This window comes from Heterodontus francisci, chromosome 7 (assembly GCF_036365525.1).
Source record: "Heterodontus francisci isolate sHetFra1 chromosome 7, sHetFra1.hap1, whole genome shotgun sequence".
NCBI classification, from domain to species: Eukaryota; Metazoa; Chordata; class Chondrichthyes; order Heterodontiformes; family Heterodontidae; genus Heterodontus; species Heterodontus francisci.
In genome coordinates, this window is record NC_090377.1 from 49,511,274 (window position 1) to 49,536,378 (window position 25,105).

Here is a 25,105-nt window from a genome sequence, read left to right on the forward strand (position 1 = left end):
GGGGGGCGGGCGGGAGCTGCGTTGTGAAGGGTACTCCAGTACAATGTCTATCTGGATACAACAGGGTGAAAGGAAATATGAAGTTGCCCATCTACTTGATATAGTAAAATGACCAGGCTTACTGTGGGATACTTCCTTAAGACTCCAGTGTTTTTCATTCATCTGTTTCCAGTTTGTCTGAATGGTAGATTCAGTCTCCCACCTCTTGCCAAGCATCCTAGTTATTAAATAGGATGGGGGCTTAGCATGCCAAAGAGGGCAACTTTCCTTTGCTGTTCTTTGTGCTCTTTGACCTGCTCTTGATCCAACCACATCATCTTTAGTCCAAGGCAACAAATGATGTTGAGCCCTTTAAATAGCAGTTGCAGCTAGTTGCTATTTCCTGTCCCACTGCCAGTGAGCTCATATTTTTAGGCTCAACCTAAGCCAGGAGCTCTCTGTGCATAATTAATCAGACCAATCTTGAAAAAAACTCACTAATTGAGAAATCCATGGTCCTTTTTTTTCCAATAATATACTTTATTCATAACAATTTGTAAAAAAAAACTTTACATTTCATAAAGTGCAATCAAGATCAGTTTCTTTCAATACAGTACATGAGGTGCCTCACTATTCTTGCCATTCCAGGTTATATTTACAATGTACTTTTTCATTACATAGTAAAAACATTTCTGGTGCTTACAGCCTGAGGGGTTTTACAGGGTTTCCAGCCTCTCAGTTCACTATGACGGGAGGACCTTATACCTTATTCTTCCCCATTGAGCCTTTGCAGCGGCTGCCCCAAGCCGCACTTAGTCCTGGACCTTGGAATGTGCCAGTCTGCAACACTCGGTCGTGTACAATCCTTTGCACTGGAAGACCAGCAGGTTTCGGGCAGACCAAAGTGTGTTTTTCACCAATTTATTGTGCACCCCTGGGAACAGCCCATACAGCACTGCGTCCTGTGTTACGGAGCTGTTCAGGATGAACCTCGATAAAAACCACTACATTTCTTTCCAGACCTGCTTTGCAAAGGCACATTCCCCTGTTGCTGTAATGCTGAGCCTGGCAATATTCCTGGTGAATAGCTCAAGTAGATAGCTAAATTATAGAACAGGAAGTTCGCAAGTTCTGTTTCAGTCATTCTCTGTTAACATTAAATTATACGTTTCATGGATTTCTTAATTATTGTATATGCGCCAGTTAAAATAAACATGAAAATTTCTGTGTATGAACAATGGCCAAATAACAATCAGGATAAATTAGAGGCAACTAACATTTTACCATAAATGTGTCTAATTAGGTTCAAAATTCAATATTTACAAACAGGATGCAAAGCCATCAGTTGTAGTTACATGTTTATCACATGCTGCAAAGGGAATATGGCTCTGAGGTAAAATCTCCTCAGAGGTTCCACGATCTCTATTCATAAATTTAGATGAAGATCAGCAGAAACCCTGGAGAAACTATGTAAACAATCGGGAACGCTGTTTCTCTGGTGATTCTGCCAAAGTTATCGTGGGAGATCAGGAGAAACCCCATGGAAACAACTGGCACATAAATTGCTGCTGACAAATATTTGTTCTACTTACATCATGGTGCTTTTGTGGATGAAGCATGTTAAACAAGTTTCGTTATTTAATATCACTGCACCTCAAATTTGTGATAAAATATTTTATGTATTTTTGAAAAGGAGAAAAATCTCCTTATGATAAAAGTCGGGACTGTATTTCTGTCTTCAATATTATTAATACTAACTCAGCTTTGTCTGCTAAACCTTGATGGGCGTGAAATTCATGTGCCCCAATATTTGGCCATGGGAGTCCCGATTCACGCCCATTGGAAGCAGGGTGGGTTGTGCACGAAACTTTTCTACCCACCTCATATCCATGATTGTAGCGTGGCCATGCCCCATCTCCATTTCAGTGCAGGTGTCCTCTGCACACTCCAGAGGGCTGAGTAACATTGTTCAGGCTGCTCTCAGCAGTCTTTGCTTTTTAAAGGCATAGTCTCTATGAAAGGGAAGTATAGCAATGCACTGCAGGTTGCTGGATAATTGTTTTTGGCCATTCATGGAGAAGCAATGGCACTCCAATGGAAGTAGAGGGCCCCCAGATTTTATGACACCATCCTGGACTCAATCTGTCAAGAGGTCCAGGTCAGGAAGGAGGCCATGTTTCCAATGAGGGACAGGAAGCCCTCCAGACTAACCCTACAAAGGGAGTGGGTGCAGGTGGCAAGGGTCATGAATGCCCAGAGTGTGCCATCATGAACCTGACAACAGTGCCGGAAGAAGTTTAATGACTTTACTCAGGTGGTCAAAATAAGTGAATGCATCTGCACATCACATCTCCCACCCACCAAATGACACACCTCTCATACTGCTAAAAGCACCACACTCCCATTACTCACCCAGCAGCACTGCCTAACACTCAGAACTCACCCCTAACATTCTTGTACTGCACCTCACCCACACACACTTTCCAATCATGCCAGCCACACATGCACCTCTCACTGCCTCCATATACCTCCAACTATTCAGCTACAGCAGGCACAGGACCCAAACACACCGAAACTCCACCTCTGTCTTACAGGAGAATGTCGCCCATAACAGGTGAGAGAGGCAGAAGATGGTTGGAAGACCACCAAGGATCCATCTTCTTGGTGCCCTCAAACAGATTGCCCTGAGGATCATAGCATTCCTGCAATGGAGCCAGTGACACTGGGCGCTGCTGTGACCATCCTGGATGGCAGTAAGTTGCTGCCTTATGCACCTTCTCCACTAACTCCTCACTCTCATCCTGAAAGGTGCCATGAAATGGAAACTGCTGACAGTGGATCGTCTGCTTTCCTCTCCACCTCCCTTCCCAGACCCCTACTTTCCCCTTATGTCTTTGTGTTTTCAGATAGCCAAGAACTGCTGTTTGCTCAGCTCCTGCAGCCTCATGTGGAGGAAGGGAACTTTGAGGAAGATTCACCATCACTCGACCTAGCACTCGCAGCCACCAGCTCAGATACACTAGCACTCCATATACCTTAGAGGCTAGTTTAGAGTCAAGATCTGCATGTGGTGAGTCACCAGGCACAAGTGGGCTGCAGCCAGGCCGGGGGATAGGTCAACTCATGTTCGAACACCCTGGAGGGCAAGAATGCACTCCAATTCTGCTGCAGGGGACTCAGGTAAGGACCTTGTTGGGGCAGACTTTAGGAAAATGCTGATGAACATGCACACTGAGATGCTTGGTGCATTGGCAGGCCTGCCAAATAGTTTCCAGTCACTGTCTAAGAGCATAGAGGAGTCCGGCTCCACAGTGGCACAGGACATCTAGCAGGGGTTAGTGGGCACCTCCATAGCAGCACTGCCAGACACATCCATGAAGGAGTGTCTGCTGGCGCTGTCTCAGCTTTCACTGCAGCACAGGCGGAGTCCTGACGATATATCAATGTTGTGGTGGAAGTGCAGAGGTAATGAGAGCCCTGGCTGCTGGCATGCAAGCTCAGACTACTGATGATCGTCTCAGGTTGCTGCCATCCAGGCACAGACAGCTGCCATTGTGAATGTGGACCTCAATGCATTCAGGCTCTCCCAGTAATGCAACAATCTGTGTTCCAGCATATTACTAGGATTGCTAAAGTAACACCCCACCCCTCCCCATGGGAATGGCAGTGGCACCATGGAGCATGAACCTGCTGTCCCTCTCTCAGGGCGACAGCACTCATGCTCCCACCACTGTCATTCTGCCAGTGCCCTTGCTGTTGCCTCTCAACCAGCCAGCCCAGACTGCTACCACCCATGCTGAGGTAGTGCAGTCCAAAGCCAGGCCCTCAAGGCTCAGAGCTGCTCGAAGATATCCTACAAGGCCATCTGCAGTCTTCTGTAGTCAGAGTCAGCTCATTTCCACCAGCCATGCTGCAGTCTTTGGGGTATCACTGCAAGGGAGCACTAGGCAAGTAAGAGAACTCACAAGACAGGCACTAAAGGGGATGCACAAGGGTGATTAGTTCTGGGTATTTTTGTATTATTGGTGTGTTGCTGGATAAAGTTGTTTTGTGAAGGTTTTAGCAGTTGTCCTTCATTGGGTGATGTAGGCCAAGGGGACTTTGTGATGGGGAATCTGAGATGGATGTTCTGTAAAGGAATGGCAGGTCCATGTTGGGGTTAGAAGTTCCTTTTAACTGAAGCATAGCCTGATAATATGGTCCCTCTGACTCTGTCCAGTAGCATCTGGTGCATGTGATCTCCTTCTTTCCTCCTTTTCTGCCTCTTTTTCTGCTCGAGGTGGCCTCTGGATCCCTAAGGTCATGGCTGGGCCATGTGGGTAAATAGCAAACCACCAAAAGCTTGGAGACCCTCTCAGGCATGTACTGCAGAGATTCCCCTCGGCATTGTAAGCAGCAAAATCTCTGCTTTAAGACGCTGCCGGCTTGCTCCATGGTGTTGCAGGTGGCTCCATGGCCCGCGCTAAAGTCCCATTGACTTTGCACAGTGGGATGGAAGAAGGGGGTCATGAGCCATGTGTGGAAGAGTAAGCCCTTGTCATTGAGCAGCCATCCTGTTTTTTGTCTTGGAGGCCCAAAAATGATGGGAATTGCTGACTGTTGCATAATAAATGCATCGTGCTGCCAGGATAGCGAGCAATCACCGAGATGAATTTCTAGCTGTGATCGCACATCAACTGCACATTGACTGAGTGGTAGCCCTTGCAATTGTGGTATAGCACTCCCTGTTGATGTGGGGACCTGCAGAGCCATGGCTGTGCAGTCGATGGCGACCTACACCATCAGGAAGTCCACTGTCTTGGCGAACCCACATGCCCTTTCATCCTGGTATTCCCTTCTTGGAGAGAAGAGGATGAAGTCCCCTCTCTTCCTGTTAGAGCGCCCCTGCCACCTCCTGGATACTTCTGTGGACGGCAGATTGCGGCACCTTGCTGTGTCGTGAGCTGCCGTTTGGAAGGAACCAGTTGTGAAGAACGAAAGGGAGACGGTGATCTTCACTGGCACTGGGAGGACTGTCCTCATCCTAGTTTGAGGCTCTAGGTCTTCATGAAGGAGGTGACACAACTTAGACACTACCCCCCTAACTGAAGCAAAGCTTCCTAAGGCATTGCTCCTGTTCACCCAACTCCTGCAAGATCCTTGTAGTTGTACTTGTACTTCTTTCAATGTAGTATACTGTATTCGCTGCTCACAGTGTGGTCTCCTCTACATTGGGGAGACCAAGCGCAGACTGGGTGACCGCTTTGCGGAACATCTCCGCTCAGTCCGCAAGCAGGACCCTGAGCTTCCGGTTGCTTGCCATTTCAACACTCCCCCCTGCTCTCATGCTCACATCTCTGTCCTGGGATTGCTGCAGTGTTCCAGTGAACATCAACGCAAGCTCGAGGAACAGCATCTCATCTACCGATTAGGCACACTACAGCCTGCCGGACTGAACATTGAGTTCGATAATTTCAGAGCATGACAGCCCCCCACTTTACTTTCATTTTTAGTTATTTTTTCTTCCTTTTTTTTTTTGCATTCCTTTTTACATTTTTTACAATCTTTTTTTGCATTTATTTCATTTCATCTTAGTTTGTTCAGTTTGCTTACCCACTGTTTTTTTCAGGTTGTTTTTCTTCAGGTTTGCACTTGCTGATGTTCAATATTCAGTATATTCACACCTAATCTGTACTAATGCTTTGTCTTTCAACACACCATTAACATATTGTTTGCCTTTGCTCCGTGACCTTTTGGTCAGCTATGTGACCTGGTCCAATCTGCACCTTCTCCTTTGTTATCTCTTGCCCAACCCCCACCTCACTTGTTTATAATCTGTGACTTTTCTAATATTTGTCAGTTCCAAAGAAGGGTCACTGACCCGAAACGTTAACTCTGCTTCTCTTTCCACAGATGCTGCCAGACCTGCTGAGTGAATCCAGCATTTCTTGTTTTTGTTTCAGATTTCCAGCATCCGCAGTATTTTGCTTTTATCCTGCAAGATCCTCTTGGGTTAGGGCTTTATAAGGAGAGCCCTCTTTTTCTTCCCTCTTCACCGAGGTTCCCCTCTGCCTCCTGCTCTGCCTGTCCTGCTCATGTTGCAGCACAAGTGGTACTGCAGCTATTGCCCCCATACTTATACAAGGCAATGCAATTCTCAGCCTTTCTCTGGTGAGCAAAAACCTGCAAACTCCTCCAGCAACTCACACACTGCTTCCATCAACTTGAGTACAAGTAAGTTAAAAACACCTCATCTTCTACTTATTGGGTAAATAGTCCAAGAATAGGGCCCATCTTGCTTCCTAACACTTGTTGTTTCAGGAGTGAATAAGGAAGGCATTCCCTGCACATTTGTTGGCCATTTTTAGAATTTGTGCATGATATCAGCCCTTTGACATAATCTCACTCTTTCTACCTCGTCGGACACACACAGGGGGCGTGTGCCACTCCATTTGTCTCACGGCATGCAGGCTGTGCAGGAAGCAGTGGCAGGTAGCCTTGTGTAGCACAGGTAGAAGCAAATGAATTTTGTGGCTAATAAGTTCAGTATTTTCTTAACTCATTCCATTGGAACATTATTAATCGTAAGTTACTAATGTTAAAGAGATAGCACCCTGGAATTTTCTGTGAAGTTCTTCCAATCTTCCACAGCAACTTTAGTGGAAGATTGGCAGAAACCCCAGAGAAACAATTTCTTCACATTTTCTTCCAATCTTCCACCAAAGTTACCCTGAGAAATCAGGGAACACCTGCAAAATTTCTAATCCATCATGTTGATTTTCAGCACTGCTAACTAGTGATGATCTACATATTTTCAGGGAAAGTCGAGAAGAGCAACTGGATTTTTGGCTACAGGCTAATAAAAACCAGCTGGGATCAAATACTCAACTGCGGATTGAGCACCTAAAAAAGATATGTATCAACAAGTCATTGCTTCTTAACTGACTCTTACGTTCACTACTACACTGCAATTCCAGACCACGACTGGTATATTTTTACCTTTTAAAGGCCCAAAACTGCTGCTTGGCATGTAATCATTGTAATACTTGTAATCTGGTTTTAAAAGTTGTGGAGTGAGTAAAATTACACATATTTGGAAAAAATGCTGAGACTGTGGCATTATTATGTACCAGGAATTCTGTGTGCCCCTATTACAATAAATGTAGAGTAAAACTATTGTATATAAAGTTCAAGCTGATAATTAGACTTGCTATGTCATTATTGTTGTGACAATGTTGTAAACTTCATTTGCATTCAATTTTAAATAAAATCTTAAATTACAGTGAAGACAGGTTTATTTCAGTATGGCCTGTTATCCCTGTAATTCTCCAGGGGTTTTCCTGATCTCCCACTATAACTCCAGCAGGAGACTGGTGGAACCCTTAGGAATATAGCACAAATGGCAAACACAGCTTGCATACAAGGAACAACTACATAATTTAGGATATTAACTGCCACCATGGAGCTCCCTTTTCCTAGTCTAAGTCCATGCTTCTTTTGTTGTAGAGTTAACGATTACAACAAACATACTAATTTTAAATTTATCCACACCTCTTAGACACTTGAATATATCAATGAGATCTGCCCTAAGCATTCTTCTGCTTAGTGTGCACCATATCAACATAATGGCCCTCATTATACCCTTGCTATAGCCAGTAATGAAGGCTTAGCGCAGGTCAGCCTGAATCATTGCTTTTACAAGTTCATTACTACTTCCTGGGAATTATGCTTCATTCCTCAAGTTATACACCCTAAAATCTTGCTTGTTTTCTTTAAAACTGCTACATATTATGCCAATGGTTTCAGTAAACTATCCATGACTATCCCAGACCCACTCTGTATTGTGTCCTGTTGATGAATTCCATTTATATTCTAGTTCCAACTTTGCAAGAATGGTAAAATTGAGGCTTCACTCATGACTGACTCCTGCTCAGAGGCCTGGCTTTGACAGATTTTAAGAGGCAAGCCATCCCTGTCATTTCAATTTGGTACCTATACATGGAAATCTTATATTTTTCCATACTAGGAGTCACAAAATTGGCCAAAGCAGCAGTTCCTAAAGGACTGCTGCTCACTATAGGAAAGGTGGCAGCCAATTTGCACATAGCAATGTGATAATTACCAGATAATCTGTTTTAGTGATGTTGGTTAACAGATAAATATTAGCCAGAATACTGGGGAAAACTCCCCTGCTTTTCTTCAAATAGTGCATGTGATATTTAACGTCCACCTGAAAGGACAACCGGGGTCTTGGTTAATACCCTGTCCAAAAGGCCGCACCTCCAACAGTACAGCAGCACTCCATCATTACTGTACTGGTGTGTCAGCGAAGATTTTGTGTTCCAGTTTCTCGAATGGGATTTGAACATACAGCTTTCCAACTCAGAGTGAAATAGTGAATTGCTGTTTAATAGTGAGCAGCAGTCCTACAATACAAGGCTGTCTGTCTTTCTTTCTAAAAAGTATGAAAGTTTATAATTGGAAAATGTTTACAATTAGAGCCTAAGAGTCTTTAATTCATTTAGTAATGATTCCTCAGAGCAAATGCACAAAGGAGGGTGACCCGTTTATGATGTCAAAGACCTTTTGAATCCAAGGTACCAATAGCAAAGATGGAGGTCACCAAGCAAGTGGGTGAAGTCTCCCAACTCCATCATATCTGGAAGCAAGGACAAAATAAATTCAGTGGCATCAGGAGAGATGTCAAGGTTAAGCGTAGCTCTTTGTCCATAGAAGGTGGGACCTAATTTAAATGTTCATTGTCTGCACCTTACACAGATGACTTATAAAACATGCAGACAACCTTGACCCCTTTTTGCAGCATTTTTTTATACAACAGAAGCTGTAAGATGCAAACACAGTGGAGGATAGTAATACCTTACACATATAACAGTTGTGTTTTAGAAGTTTTATATCTAACTAGATTTTGCTAACTTTATTCAATGTTTTTTCTATAGAAATCCACCGTATATGCAATAACCTAAAGTGACTGATTTTTTTTCAATTAATCAAAGCATAAAAGATCAAAATGCAATTTTTGGCATTGATGGTGTTACTGCACTTTGGACTAGGTCACCCTATTATTGGTGGTTGAGACCTTAGGACTATTCAGTGGCCAATGATCAGCATATAACATTATGGGCTGGGAGTTCTTTGAAGATGAAGGCCCTGATTCAAACACCCCACTGCCACTTCCCCGCCCCCCACCAGCACCACCCCAACCCTGATCTGGCAGAAACTAAGAGAGGGACAGTTAAAATGAGGCCTGTCACTTTCCCCTTCATGTCCTGATCATAATAGGAAGGCAGTAGGGTCCTTGTGTTAAAATGCAGATTGGGTCTCAATAATGTTATCAAAGCCTGACTGCAATATTAGTCAGAGGCCTGAGTGGGGGAGCAGAGATGGCTTCCTTAAAATGCCAGTAGCTGGATTGTAGGCTAGAAGAGCCCCCAGCATCGTTTGAATCATGTATTTATAAGTTTCCTTGTGAGCTAGAGGAACAGGAGCAATCTTCCATGCCTCACAAGGAAGCATTGGGCCTCCCTTGACTTGGGCTCTTACCCACACCTCCCCAACCAACGCCCCTCCCCCACCCCACCAATTGTGACTAAAAAGCATCCCCTCCCCACTCCACGCTGATAGACTCCAGATACCCCCACCCCTCTCAACTGAATCCACACGTCCCCAGCTGCAGCTGCAGCCACTAAAACCTGCTCGGATCCACCAGCCAGTAGTATCAGATATAAAATAGTAGATCTGGCCGGGTATGGTTGGGACCTCAGGAAATTAAAGCAGATGAGGCCCAGTAATTAAGATTGGCTGAGCCTCCTTATACGCAGACTCCTTGAATTTGCTATCCGCTTCAGGGACCACACACTCCATTTCCATCCCCACTTTAAAATCAGGGACCGTCGAGTCTATGGCCAGAATTTTACCAGCCCTTTGGAGACAGCAGGCCTTTCCCAAAGGAGGCAACACAGGTCTCTCGCTGGCTCTGCAGCCGAGACCCCTATCACCTCCATAAAATTCTTCACTACAACAACAAGGAGGTTGTAAATCTTTATAAATCATTGATTAAATCTCAGTTGGAGTATTATGTCCAAATCTGGGTACCAGACTTTAGGAAGGATGTCAAGGCATTGGAGAGGGTGTAGAGATGTTTTACTAGAATGGTACCAGGGATGAAGGACTTCAGATATGTGGAGAGAGTAGAGAAGCTGGGATTCTTCTCCTTACAGCAGAGAAAGTTGTCATGCTAGGCCCCCAGCTGCCAAGAATGAAGCACATCAATTTTGTCATGAACATTGATTTTTAACTGTTGTTAGATTGAGGAAATGACTTGTTAAACAGATCAGTCGTGGCTGGAAAAAAAAACGTTTACATACTAACAGACATTGAAGGTGAGGAAGTGCATTCCAGGGCCTGCTTTGGAGGACACAATCCATAAGGACCAGGACTGGTTCGACCAGCTGGTCACATGACTACCTGACTGTTCCAGGGTTTTCTTTTGAACTGGCCACTGAGAGTTTGGGCAGAAAAATCTGTTTGCTCCAGGACTGAGAAGATCTCTCTCCTGTCTGCTCCCATCTCTCTTTCTCACAAGCCTCTGAATCCACTGAAGACACACAAACCCCAAGAGAGAAAGGTCTCCTACAGCGAACAAGGTTTAAGAAGAATACTAGGCCCCAGTGAAAAGCAAGATCTACCTACAATCAAGGACTCTACAGTAAGCTCAAAGAACCGTAACACAATCTCTTCAGATATTGCCTCAAGCTTTTCTACTTTATTTTTCTTCTGCTCTTTTCTGTCTCTATTTGATGTGTGTATCACATATGCATACTAGCGTGGGCGTGCTGTGTACCCAAAGGAGTTAACCGAATTAGAGTGTAAGTTTAATAAATTTCAACTTTTCTTCTTTAAACCTAAGAAAACCTGTTTGTGCTGGTTTCTTTGCCTTATAACTGGAAAGCAGTGAACAGGATTCGTCAAGGGGGAGCACAAAACACAGTGTGTTTAAAATTAAACCCTGATATGGTATGACCAGGTGAAGGCTGAAAGGGACTCCTAGACACCTTTTTCACCTGGTCGTGACAAAGTTAAGGAGAGATTTCATAGAGATATTCAAAATTAAGAGGGGTTTTGATACAGCAGATTGAAGAAAAACTGTTTCTGCTGGCAGGAGGGTTGGGAACCAGAGCACATAGATTTAAGTTAATTTGCAAAAGAACCGAGGGGAGGATGAAGAGAATTTTTTTTTATGCAGTGAGTCTTATGATCTGAAATGCACTGCCTATAACAGTGGTGGATGTAGAATCACTAGTAACTTTCAAAAGGAAATTGGACAAATATTTGAGAAGAAAAAATATGCAAGGTTAGTGGGAAAGAGCAGGGGAGTGGGACTAATTGAATAGCTCTTTCAAAGAGCCAGCACAATGGGCCAAACTTCCTCTTGTGTTGTACGATTCAGAGGTCAGCCAAGTGATTCCAATGTGTGTGTAATACCCATTGCTCAGTGACTCTGGGGCTGCATTATCCTTGTATATTTCTCAGTAGTATACAAGATTATTCTCTTTTGTATTTTTTATTCTTTATTATGATGTTGAACCAGACTTACCTCATATAACATCCATTAACGTGATGATTTAATGACAGTATCTGTTGACCTATTCCCCTCTCATCAGAAATGCTTCTTTTCATTACAATTAATTAATTAATTTAAATGTAACACACGACATTTAGGACGGTTGCAGCAAGATACTCTTCTACTGAAATCTAATGAAGCAATTCAAGTGTAATGTGCTTTAGGGTGTTAATGTTTCAAACATTCTCTTCAAATGAATTTTAGAGTAAAAGTAATGTCAGTAATTGTACTGTAATATGTTGATGTCACCTTTACATACTATGAAAATATTTATTGGAAATGTCATCCACACTTGTGGTATAAACAGTTTCCTCATATTAAGAGAACGCAGCAAGTTCTCAGATATAAACACTCCAAATCCATTCTAAGTCATGTTACCCTCGTGATGTCAAACTATTAATAAATATGATAAATTGCAATTTTACAAGGGGTCTGTGATTTATTTAACCTTTCCATAGTTGTTATGAATACTCCCTAATGTTAATAAAGCTATTCTGTTAGCAGAGAACATGCAAAATGTATCCCAAAAAATACACAGATAGCCCTATAAATTCAGCAGCACAGTATCCATTGTTTGGGCATAAACCAATGTACGAAGCCCCAATATGGTGGGCAGAAAGTGGGGCACCTGTCAAATTGGTAGATCAGATTGTACTAGCGGCAACATTCAAAGCAAGGAATAATACATGGAAATTAAGGTCCTGTGCTTCTTGCAGCACCTGTATTCAATTTTCGATTGCCCTGGCATGTCACTTGACATGTGCTGATCTTACACAGCAGAGTGTGGTACTAGGGAGCATGAATGCCCTCTCACCATTTCTTTTTAAAGGGATCATGCAGCACTTACAGGTTACTTGTTGGTTTATCATTTCTGGATTCCTTTTGACTTCTAGGTGTTTTTTTATAGTTGTATCATTCTGGAAAGTTCACTTTGTCTGCACTTTGGTCTTTCACTGTTTTTAGCTGTGGCTCAGTTGGTAGCACTCTCACCTCTGAGTCAGATGATTGTGGCTTCAAGTTCCACTCCAGATACTTGAGCCCAAACATTGAGGTTGACATTCCAGTGCCAGTACTGAGGGAGTGCTGCACTGTCAGAGGTGCCATCTTTCAGATTAAACTGCGGCTCTGTCTGCTCTGTCAGATCCCATAGCATTATTTCAAAGAAGAGCAGGGGAGTTATCCCTGGTATTCTGTCCAATATTTGTCCCTCAGTCAACATCACAAAAATTCATTATCACATTGCTGTTTGTGGGAGCTTTCTGTGTGAAAATTGGCTGCTTCAGCTCCTGCATTACATTTGAAGTGACTAACACTTCAAAAAGCACTTTATTGGTTACAAAGTGCTTTGGTACGTCTGGAGGTCATGAAAGGTGCTCTGTAAATGCAAGTCTTTTTTGATGTTCTTTGCACCACAACTAGAGTTTTGTATCCAGTTCTGGTCACCACACTTTAGGAAAGGTGTGAGAGTCCTTGCGAGGGTGCAGAGGAGATTTACCAGAATGGTTCCAGGTTAGGTTGGAAAAGCTGGGGTTGCATCTCCCTGGAGCAAAGAAGATTGGGGAGTGATTTGATAGAGGTGTATAAGATTATGACAAGTTTAGATAATTTAGACAAGAAAAAGCTGTTGCATTAACTGATGGGCAAGAGATGCAGGTAGAACATGAGGAAATACTTTTTTACGCAGCAAGTGGTAATGACTTGAAACTTGCTGCCCACGAGGATGGTGGAGGCAGAGACAATCAACGATTTCAAAAGGAAATTGGATTGGCACTTGAAGGAAATGAGCTTGTAGGGCTACAGGGATCAAGCAGGGGAGTGGTAATGACTGGCTTTCTCCGCAGAGAGTCAGTATGGACTCTATGGGCCAATTGGCCTCCTTCTATGTCATAAACAATGCTATCATTCTAAATAGTTGCTCTGCAGACATGGGTGGTCTCATATTACTGCGTTTGGATCTAGATAATGAGGAGAAGCAACAAGGAAGGCACCATTGATCCCGATAAACTGCCTCAAGAGGAGAAGGTGGTGGACACAGAACAGGACATATCCACAGAGGGACATCAGTGAGCATTTCTCCTTCATCAACTTTACTTAGAAGCCATGTATGACGCACATTTGCTTCACTTTTTATTATGATTACTTTTCATCTGTGTTCACTATGGAGAAGGATGATGTAGGTGTAGAGATCAGGGAGGAGGATTGTGATATACTTGAACATATTAGCATTGAAAGGGAGGAAGTATTAGCTGTTTTAGTGGACTTAGAAGTGGATAAATCGCCAGGCCCAGATGAGATGTTTCCCAGGCTGATATGTGAGGCAAGAGAAGAGATAGCAGGGGCTCTGACACAAATTTTCAAATCCCCTCTGGTCACAGGAGAGGTATCAGAGGATTGGAGGACAGCGAATATGGTACCATTATTCAAGAAGGGTAGCAGGGATAGACCAGGTAATTAAAGGCCGGTGAGCTAACATCAGTGGTAGGGAAACTATTGGAAAAGTTTCTGAGGGACAGGATTAATCTCCACTTGGAGAGGCAGGGATTAATCAGGGATAGTCAGCATGGCTTTGTCAGGGGGAGATGGTGTCTAACTAACTTGACTAAATTTTTTGAGACAGTGACTAGATGTGTAGATGAGGGTAAAGCAGTTGATGTAGTCTACATGGACTTCAGTAAGGCTTTTGATAAGGTCCCGCATGGGAGATTGTTTAAGAAAGTAAGAGCCCATGAGACTCAGGGCAATTTGGTAAATTGGATCCAAAATTGGCTTAGTGGCAGGAGGCAGAGGGTGATGGTCGAGGCTTGTTTTTGCAAGTGGAAGCCTGTGACCAGTGGTGTACCACAGGGATCAGTGCTGGGACCCTTCCTGTTTGTAGTGTACTTTAATGATTTAGGCTTGAATAGAGGAGGTATGATCAGTAAGTTCGCAGATGACATGAAAATTGGTGGTGTCGTAAACAGTGAGGAGGAAAGCCTTAGATTACAGGACAATATAGATGGGCTGTTAAGATAGGCAGAGCAGTGGCAAATGGATTTTAATCCTGAGAAGTGTGAGGTGATGCATTTTGGGAGGACTAACAAGGCAAGGGAATATACAATGGATGGTAGGACCCCAGGAAGTACAGAGGGTCAGAGGGACCTTGGTGTACTTGTCCATAGATCATTGAAGGCAGCAGCACCTTTAGATAAGGTGGTTGGGAAGGCATATGGGATACTTGACTTTATTAGCCGAGGAATAGAATATAAGAGCAGGGAGGTTATGATGGTGCTGTATAAAACACTAGTTAGACCACAGCTGGAGTACTGTGTACAGTTCTGTGCACCACACTATAGAAAGGATGTGATTGCCCTGGAGAGGGTACAGAGGAGATTCACCAGGATGTTGCCTGGGCTGGAGCATTTCAGCTATGAAGAGAGATTGAAAAGGTTAGGGCTGTTTTCCTTCGAGTAAAGAAGGCTGAGGGAGGACATGATTGAGCTATACAAAATTATGAGGGACATTGATAGGTTAGATAGGAAGAAACTTTTTCCCTTAGCGGAGGGGTAAATAACCAGGGGGCAAAGATTTAAGGTAAGGAGCAGGAGGTTTAGAGGGGATTTGAGGAAAAGAATTTTCACTCAGAGGGTGGTTGGAATCTGGAATGCACTGCCTGAAGTGGTGGTAGAGGCAGGAACCCTCACAACATTTAAGAAGTATTTAGATGAGCACTTGAAATGCCTTAGCATCCAAGGCAATGGGCCAAGTGCTGGAAAATGGGAGTAGAATAGATAGGTACTTGATGGCCGGCATGGACATGATGGGCCGAAGGGCCTGTTTCAGTGCTGTATAACTCTATGACTCTATGACTAAGGTGGCTATCACTGAGCTATGTCACCTGCTGCAGACATAACTGCAGCCTCAAAACAAAAAAGATTGCATTCTTTCAACGTACAACTGGTTTGAAACCACAGGCAGCATATTATGCAGGTCTGTTCTTGTTATCCTGTTATGTCTCTTTCATCCTGCGCCAGTCCTCTGTGCTGCCTTTATTCCAACCAAGCCACCACATTACAAGTTAATTATTGGACAACAAGGGCTATGCCCTCCAGACATGGCTCATGTCTTCAACACTTACAATGAGAGCCATGTGACCATAAGGATCAAGTGAGGCATCAACTGCCTGGACAATTCAAGAGGAGCTTTACAGTATAACCTTGACTAGGGTGTCCAGATTTATCATGCTTCATGCTTCACAACTTCACTATTATGAGGGACCAGCCCCAACCACCACCTGAGTAGCAAAAAATACAGGAAAAAGAGAAGGAAGAGGAGACTGAAGAGGAAGAGGAGGAGGTGAGGCAGTTAGCACCAGAGCCCCTATCTGCCTGAGATATCAGGGACAGTCTCATCGAGGAGTGCTTCACCTAAATCAGGCCTCCTATTCTCCATTTACCAGTGTGGGTTCTGCCAGGACCATTCAGCTCCAGACCTCGGGCTGGATTTTACCCTAGGCAGACGGGAATTCGCCAACAACGTAAAAGTCGGGTTTTATGGGTCCCCGGGCTTTAATTGTCCCAAGACAAGACTTCCATCCGCTTGAGGGAGGATGTCCCACCTCATTGAGCTGCTGGCCAATCAGCAGTGAAAGTGACTGCCCTTGACATCAAGGCAGCATTTGACCGAGTATGGCATCAAGGAGCCCACGCAAAACTGAGGTCAATGGGAATCAGGAGGAAAACCCTCCGCTAGCTGGAGTCATACCTAGCGCAAAGGAAGATAGTTGTGGTTGTTGGAGGTCAATCATCTCAGCTCCAGGACATCACTGCAGCAGTTCCTCAGGGTAGTGTCCTAGGCCCAACCATCTTCAGCTGCTTCATCAAGGACCTTCCTTCAATCATAAGGTCAGAAGTGGGGATGTTCGCTGATGATTGCACAATGTTCAGCACCATTCGTGACTCCTCAGATACTGAAGCAGTCCATATAGAAATGCAGCAAGACCTGGACAATATCCAGGCTTGGGCTGATAAATGGCAAGTAACATTTGCGCCACACAAGTGCCAGGCAATGACCATCTCCAACAAGAGAGAATCTAACGATCTCCCCTTGACAAACAATGGCATTACCATCCCTGAATCCCCCACTATCAACATCCTAGGGGCTACCATTGACCAGAAACTGAACTGGAGTAGCCATATAAATACCATGGCTACAAGAGCAGGTCAGAGGCTAGGAATCCTGAGGCGAGTAACGCACCTCCTGACTCCCCAAAGCCTGTCCACCATCTACAAGGCACAAGTCAGGAGTGTGATGGAATACTCTCCACTTGCCTGGATGGGTGCAGCTCCAACAACACTCAATTAGCTCGACACCATCCAGAACAAAGCAGCCCGCTTGATTGGTACCCCATCTACAAACATTCACTGCCTCCACCACCGACGCACAGTGGCAGCAGTGTGTACCATCTACAAGATGCACTGCAGCAACGCACCAAGGCTCCTTAGACAGCACCTACCAAACCCACGACCTCTACCAACTAGAAGGACAAGGGCAGCAAATACATGGGAACACCATCTCCTGCAAGTTCCCCTCCAAGTCACACACCATCCTGATTTGGGACTATATCGCCGTTCCTTCACTGTCGCTGGGTCAAAATCCTGGAACTCCCTTCCTAACAGCACTGTGGGTAAACCTACCCCAAAGGACTGCAGCGGTTCAAGAAGGCAACTCACCACCACCTTCTTAAGGGCAATTAGGGATGGGCAATAAATGCTGGCCTGGCCAGCGACGCCCACATCCCATGAATTAATAAAAGAAAAAGCTCTTAGTCCCAGCAACGCCACCGGGAGAGGTGGCCACTGCTGGGACTGCAGCCCAGCCGACCTGATGGAGCCAGGAGTCCAGCTAAGTTGAGTTTGCCTCACCAAGGGGATTGGTCCTTTCCTGATGAGGCTGGAGTGGTCGTTTGCGGGGACGGGGGTGTCTTGGGTCCGGGGCAGCAACCCCGGGGCGTGGAAAGGCCAGCAGCTATCGCTGGGTGGCCTTTCACATCCCCAGCACGCCCGCTTGCCACAGGTAAAATACCCCTGGAGGCGGGCAAGGGCCCTTAAGTGGCCATTAAGTGGCCACTTAAGGTCCTTGATTGGCCTCGGGCGGGCCGGCCATTTCCCCCCACCATCACCCGAGGCCATAGACTTGACCGGAGGCAGGAGTAGGGAGGGTAGGCCTCCCAGAGCCTCCGGCTCAATTTTACACTGCCGTCACGCCGCCATCTGACCCGCTGGGGCGGCGTAAAATTCAGCCCATCATTTCAACCTTGGTCGCAACATGGACTGAAGAGCTGAATACCAGTGGTGATGTGAGAGTGACTGCCCTTTACATCAAGGCAGCATTTGACCAAGTGTGGTATCAAGGAGCCCTAGAAAAGTTGAAGTCAATGGAATCAGGCGGAAATCTCTCCACTGGTTGGAGTCATAGCTAGCACAAAGGAAGATGGTTGTGATTGTTGGAGGTCAATTATCTCAGCCCCCAACATTGCTGCAGGAGTTCTTCAGGGTAGCGACCTAGGCCCGACCATGCTCAGCTGCTTCATCAATGATCTTCCCTCCAACATAAGACCAGAAGTGGGGATGGGTTCACTGTTGATTGCACAATGTTCAGTACCATTTGTAACTCCTCAGATACAGAAGCAGTCCATGCTGGCATGCAGCAAGAACTGGGTAACATTCAGGCCTGGGGTGATAAATGGCAAGTAATATTCATGCCACAAAAGTGCCAGGCACCATCATCTCCAACAAGAGAGAATCTAACCATCTCCCCTTGATATTCAATGGCATTACCATTACCGCGTCTCCCACCATCAATATCCTGGGGGTTACCATTGGCCAGCCACATAAATACTGTGGTTACAAGAACAGTTCAGAAGCTGGGAATTCTGCAGCGAGTAACTCACTTTCTGGCTCCCTAAAGTCTTTTCACCATCAACAACGCACAAGTCAAGGGTGTGATGGAACACTCTCCACTTTCCTGGATGAGTGCGGCTCTAATAACACTCGTGAAACTTGACACCGTCAAGGATAAAGCAGCCCATTTGATTGATACCCCATCCACCACCTTAAACATTCACTCCCTCCACCACAATGTCAGCAATGTGTGCCATCTTCAAGATACACTGCAGCAACTCGGAAAGGGTACTGTGACAGCACCTTCCAAACCTGCAACCTCTACCACCTAGAAGGACAAGGGCAGCAGGCACATAGGAACACCACCACCTGCAAGTTCCCCTCCAAGCCACACACCATCCTGACTTGGAACTATATTGCCGTTCCATCACTATCGCTGATAAATCCTGGAACTCCCTCCCTAACAGCACTGTAGGTGTATCTACACCACATGGACTGCAGCGGTTCAAGGAAGTGGTTCACCACTCAAGAGCAATTAGGGATAGGCAGCAAATGTTGACCTTGCCAGCGACGCCCACATACTATGAACGCATTAAAAAAAACTGTGTCATAATTCTTACAGGTGTCCTTAAGACCATTGTCATTCCTTCTCTCCCAACCTATGGGTCTTACAAGCACTTCACTACAAAAACGAACACCAAAATCAAGTCCACAACAAAATACAAATTGAGCAAACAAATCATGTCAGCATTGACAAAAAAAATGACTCACCACCCCCCATGCAAGTCCATAGTGGCTGGTGAGCTTCTATTGAGGTCACTTGAGATAGCCTTGGAGGAGACCTCGAGCAGCTTGTGCCTAGAAGCTCAACCGCAGTTGGCAGCATTTCAGTATAAGCTGCAGAAGTCTGAACCGACTGGCATGGGCCAAACTAGCAGAGTGTCTGACGGGAAGAAGGCATGCAAGGGTTTATATCAATTCAGCGAGCTGATTACGGTAACTCTTGGGAAAACCTATATTACCAAATACTGTGCATACACAATAACGCTGCACTTTGCAGGGAAGAAGGGCCTGCTAATGGGAGTGGGTTTTGGTGATAATTATAAGAAAGATATTTAGGCAAGTCCTATTGTCAGATGTAGTATAGTGTGAAATGAACTACAAAAAAGCTTCAGGCCAAAACCCAAAGCACAATGAGTGAGGAAGACAAGTCAGGTGGGAATGGACTGCAGGTATTTTTCTTAATGTTGTCTTGGGCCTATGCCAACATTTTTTGAGAAGTGAAGGAATGTTATACCTAGAAGCCTGCATTCTGTCCTGGAACACAAAACAAAATACTGACTGATATTGGTGCCCTTATAATAGGTATGGTAAAAGAAATGTTTTTCCTGGCGTCACTGGCTGGGGCACCAGTTGCTAGCAAGCACCAATTTTCACCACACCCTCCTTTGGCAAGGGATCTAAAATGCACCAGCATTTTCTCCGCAGTATTTGTGCTTTTCAGAGCCAGTCTTACAAACATAACTTTGTATTATAGTATCTAACGAAAAGTGATGATCCCAATTTGGAAAAGAGTAGCTAGGACATGCAGGAAAGATATGCCAAAGATGTATAAAGTTATTATTTAGATAAAATGATTAACAATACTGTGCATTCTCCTTCAGTTACCTGTATTTATTATTGTTATATGTAGAAAACTGAAGATGCTGAAAATAAAGAATGGAATAACAAAAAAATGAAAAGGTGGGAAAAATCTTGCAACCGTGAATAGAAAGATAATAAAGAAGGAAGTAGAAGAAAACTAGGAAAACATTTTATCACAGCAAGAGGAAAACTTCTTTCAATGACCTCTCTTTGGTATGATGCTATGCAGTAACAATTCTCACAATTTTCACCAAACAGTTTTTTTTTTGCAGCTATGTAATTATAGTTCTGTTGAGGATATCTGACAGTTCGATGAATCAAGAAGACATTCTGATAGCCCGAAGCTCCACTTTCAAACCAAACTGCATTTGACTGCTGTTACCAGTGGCTACAGCCATTTGTTCTGCACCTTAGAGGCACAAAGTCATACGATCAGTACACGTCTTTAATAATATAATCAAATCTAGTCCCAATTTTCACCAAAACTAATTTCTCAAAACTGTCTCAACCAGTTTACAATTGCGGTAACTGTTTTAGGCTTTTAGTTACCTGCTCTTCCATTCTATCTTTCTGTCGTGGTTAAACTGGTGCAATGTTCTTGTGCTCCTTTTATTTGATTCCTCAGAACACAGCAAAAATTTGATTTTATCATTGTTATAAAATCAAATCTACAAGTCACATTTCTGTAGAAACTCCTTCGTGTGACATTTGTCCTTTTCAGGAAAAATAGTTTTTCGTTTGTATACAACTCAAGTTAAAAAATGATTTTTGTTTAATGATTGCTTTCAACACTGTTCCAGTCATGTGGTGTGGGGAGTAGGTGGTTCCCACTGTTCAACTCCCACCTGATCGCAGCAAGTGTTTTTTGTTATTAAGGTTCTAACCCCTTTGTGTTCTATTTGTCAAATAGACAGCAACAGGTTTTCTTGTAGGTTAAAAACAGAAGATTAATTAGTTATTGAGCAATACGCCCTATCCAGAAATTTTCGCAACCACATTCCACTCACGCATTCACTTGCGTGCACACACACAAGAGATAGGTAGAGAGGAAAAGAGTAAGTGATTTGAAATGAGATAGGGTTTCGGGATTCACAGTAAACCTGCTGAATTTTCTCAGAGGTCAATTTCTCTTTAGTTACTTGTAGATTTCTCTGTTGGTTGAAAGTTCAGTTTGAAGTCAGGGGGATCACTTACAGTTCCCTGCTGCACAAGTTTAAATGCAGAATTCACAGCATGGCACCTTACTTTCAGCTTGGTTGATTTTCTCCCAGCTCTCAGCTGGACAAGCTTTGCTGATGCTTTTTTGCATGGATCTTTCTCTCTACCTTTTATGTTAGAAATGTCTCACAACTTGCTTCTGTTGGGAGACACAGATTTTCCTCCCTGTAGTGACCGACAGTGGCCCAGGATGTGGCTACTTCACACCTTTTTTGTTTCAGGAGAACCCATTCAATTCAAAAATGTCTCTTGATGCATTCAAGATGGGTTTAATTGATATATTTTGGCTTTGGTATGTATCCTTCCGTCCTTGCCAGACAGTAGACAGTTTGAATATACAAAGCCAGATTTTTTGAACTTCGGTGGCCATTTTGAATCACATTGTCCACTTTATTTTAAAAGAAAAGTCCATTTTTATAACTCTTCAGGTTGAATGTTTGTATATTTAATTGCTGTACTTTATGGGAGCATAACAACACAGATCCATAGAAAATACATACAATACTTAGCAGTTGCATTTCAGTTCTCTCTCTCTCTCTCATTGAAAGGCATCTCTGCTGCTTCCTCCACTCATCTGTTGCTGAAGCCCTCATCCATGCCTTTGTTACCTCAGTCATTCTGTTTCCTCAGACTATTCTAATGCTGTCCCGACTGGCCTCCTGCCTTGCACCATCTATAAACTTCAACTCATCCAAAACTCTGCTGCTCATATCCTAACTTGCACCAAGTTCCGTTCATTCATCACCATTGTACTCACTGACCTACATTGGCTCCTGATCTGGCAATGCCTCAATTTTAAAATTCTCATCCTTGTTTTCAAATCCCTCCATTGCCTTGTCCCTTCCTATTCTCTGCAACCTCCTCCAGTCCTACAACCCTCCAGCATCTCTGCACTCCTCTAGTTCTGGCCTCTTGAGCATCCCTGATGTTCATCACTCCACCAGTGGTGGTTGTGCCGACAGCTGCCTAGGTCCTAACTTCTGGAACTCCCTCGCTAAGCCTTTCTACCTCTCTCTCCTCCTTTAATATGTTCCTTAAAATCTAAATTAAAACATGTCCTAATACCTCCTTATGTGGCTCAGATTTGTTTGATAATGCTCCTGTGAAAGCACATTTGGCATTTTACTATATTAAAGGTGCTATATAAATGAAGTTGTGGTAGTTGTCTCCTACTGGGGTGTTTTAATGCTCACTGCTACCAAATGTTTCTTATTTCGCATTATCACAATAGCACATCTCATGGTAGATCTTTCTCTATCTTTCTAATAATTTTTGGATGGTTTTGGGTGGGCTGGAAAGGCAGTTCGCTGTAGAGCTGTTACCTGCTGAATCCTGCCACTTTAGGCAGATGTTTTCTAAATTGGTAATGGAAACACATCATCTGATGTATTTTTCCTCAATATTGCCTCACAATGCTGGGTATTAAGAACACTGTTGCATTCTATAATCCAACAGTTCTAAGGAGGTGGGGGGAAGTTAAATTTGCAATGGCATGCAAGCCAACTATAATTAATCATCAGGCAATTGATTACACTTGACCAATAGGTCAAATTAAAAATAAAGTTTTAAAACGTTCTCCAACTGCCCCAGAGTTATCTAGCTATACTTTTATTTATTTGTTCTGGGATGTGAGTGTCATTGGCAAGACCAGTATTTATTGCCCATCCCTAATTGCCTTTGAACTGAATGGCTTGCTAGACCATTTCAGAGAGCAGTTAAGAGTCAACTACTGGATCTGGACTCATATGTAGGCCTGTCTGGATAATGAAAGCAGATTTTGTCCCCTGAAGTGAACCAGATGAGCTTTTATGACAATCTGGTAGTTTCATGATTATTATTAATAATGAGACTTACATTTTTTAGTCCAGATTTATTAATTAGTTGAATTTAAATTCCCCCAACTATCATGGTGGGATTGTGAACTCATGTCTCCAGAGCATTAGTCCAGTAACATTACCACTATGCTACCATCCTCCAACAGGCCTGAAGTTACAGTAGTGACATTGTCCCTTCTCCCACAGAAATCCCACCAGGAATCTGGGGCATTTCTGTGGGATGCCTCATTTCTGGGCTGCCAAATACATGGCAGAGGAAGTATAATGTGGATAAATGTGAGGTTAAACACTTTGGTGGCAAAAACAGAAAGGCAGATTATTATCTGAACGGCGATAGATTGGGAAAGGGGGAGTTGCGGTGAAACCTGGGTGTCCTTGTGCACCAGTCGCTGAAAGTAAGCATGCAGGTGCAGCAGGCAGTTAAGAAGGCAAATGATGTGTTGGCCTTCATAGCGAGAGGATTCGAGTACAGGAGCAAGGATGTCTTGCTGCAATTGTACAAGACCTTGGTGAGACCACATCTGGAGTATTGTGTCCAGTTTTGGTCACCTTATCTGAGGAAGGATGTTCTTGCTATGGAGGGACTGCAGCAAAGGTTTACCAGACTGATTCCTGGGATGGCAGTACTGACGTATGAAGAGAGATTGGGTCGATTAGGCTTATATTCGCTTGAGTTTAGAAGAATGAGAGGGGATCTGATAGAAACCTACAAAATTCTAACAGGACTGGACAAACTAGATGCAGGAAGGATGTTCCCGATGGTGGAGGAGTCCAGGACCAGGGGTCACAATCTAAGGATAAGGGGTTAGCCATGTAGGACTGAGATGAGGAGGGATTTCTTCACCCAGAGAGTGGTGAACCTGTGGAATTCTCTACCACAGAAAGCAGCTGAGGCCAAATCATTAAATATATTCAAGAAAGAGTTAGATATAGTTCTTAGGGCTAAAGAGATCAAGGGATACAGGGAGAAAGCGAGAACAGGGTACTGAGTTTGGATGATCAGCCATGATCGTATTGAATGGCGGTGCAGGCTCGAAGGGCCGAATGGCCTACTCCTGCTCCTATTTTCTATGTTTCTATGTTTCAGCACTTACCTTTCTGCAAGCCACAATTTGATCGTTTTGTGAGTTTATGGATCTCATACAACCTCTATGGAGCATCTGATGTCTCATTGGCCTGGAATTTCCTTGGAGCTGCTACACATTTCCACTACACTGCCAACGAGGTTACAACGATGGAGAGGGAGCATCTCTGAGGAAATCCCAGGACATTCTTTCTGTGGGGTATCTCAATCTCAATATTTCTTGAGTTGTCTTCTATTTCATCGGCTCTGTGGAGTGACTCTTTGTCTCTATGTGCTTTCTTATACTTCATGGTCTGTAAGATAGCTCACCTTTCACTGCCTTTATAGAAGGTCAAATTACACTGTCTCTGTGAAGTGTCTTACCTCTCACTGTCTCTGTGGGGGGGTTTTCATTACTCGCTAAATTAGATTTTCCGGTCAGGAATGCCCATTTTTCAGACACAAAGTGAACATGTCCAATCACAAAATTGAATCGAGACACTAGATATCCATCCATTTTACATTTGTTCTGATTTTTTGATCAGGATTTTTCATATATTTTTTCTAATTCACAATGTTTCCTTTATATGTCCATATAAATTGGTCATCTAGGGTTCCTGGGCACTGAGCTGCATTGTAAAATCATTTCTGTCGCTTTTCTCATTTTTTTTCCCCTGTTGCCACTGAGGACTGTCTGGAGCCTTCATGGTGATTATTGTGATGCTGTCTTTTTCACTTCTGCTGGAATGACAGGTTGTTACTATGGGGTTCTATATTTCTGCTTTTTGGTGAAGCTGCATAAGAAACAATCTGCACCCACCCACCTGTGTCCCCATACCAAAAAATACAGGCAGAGGGAGATATATAC

General features: G+C 43.9%; 1 protein-coding gene across 6 annotated transcripts in view; it reads left to right on the forward strand.

Annotated features, from left to right (window-relative positions):
- cfap221 (cilia and flagella associated protein 221) overlaps positions 1-20,484 on the forward strand; it is a 295,786-nt gene extending 275,302 nt beyond the window's left edge. For 3 of the 6 annotated variants that reach the window (XM_068035142.1, XM_068035141.1, XM_068035140.1), the window contains exon 25: positions 6,777-7,996. In XM_068035142.1, the coding sequence (XP_067891243.1) occupies positions 6,777-6,903 (127 nt within the window). In that variant the 3' untranslated portion in view covers positions 6,904-7,996. Of the gene's footprint in view, positions 1-5,921; positions 6,193-6,776; positions 7,997-13,558; positions 13,663-20,170 lie in introns of those variants that run through there. The other 3 variants (XR_010975322.1, XR_010975323.1, XM_068035143.1) reach the window with 3 other exon arrangements.
- The last annotated feature ends 4,621 nt before the right edge of the window (positions 20,485-25,105 follow it).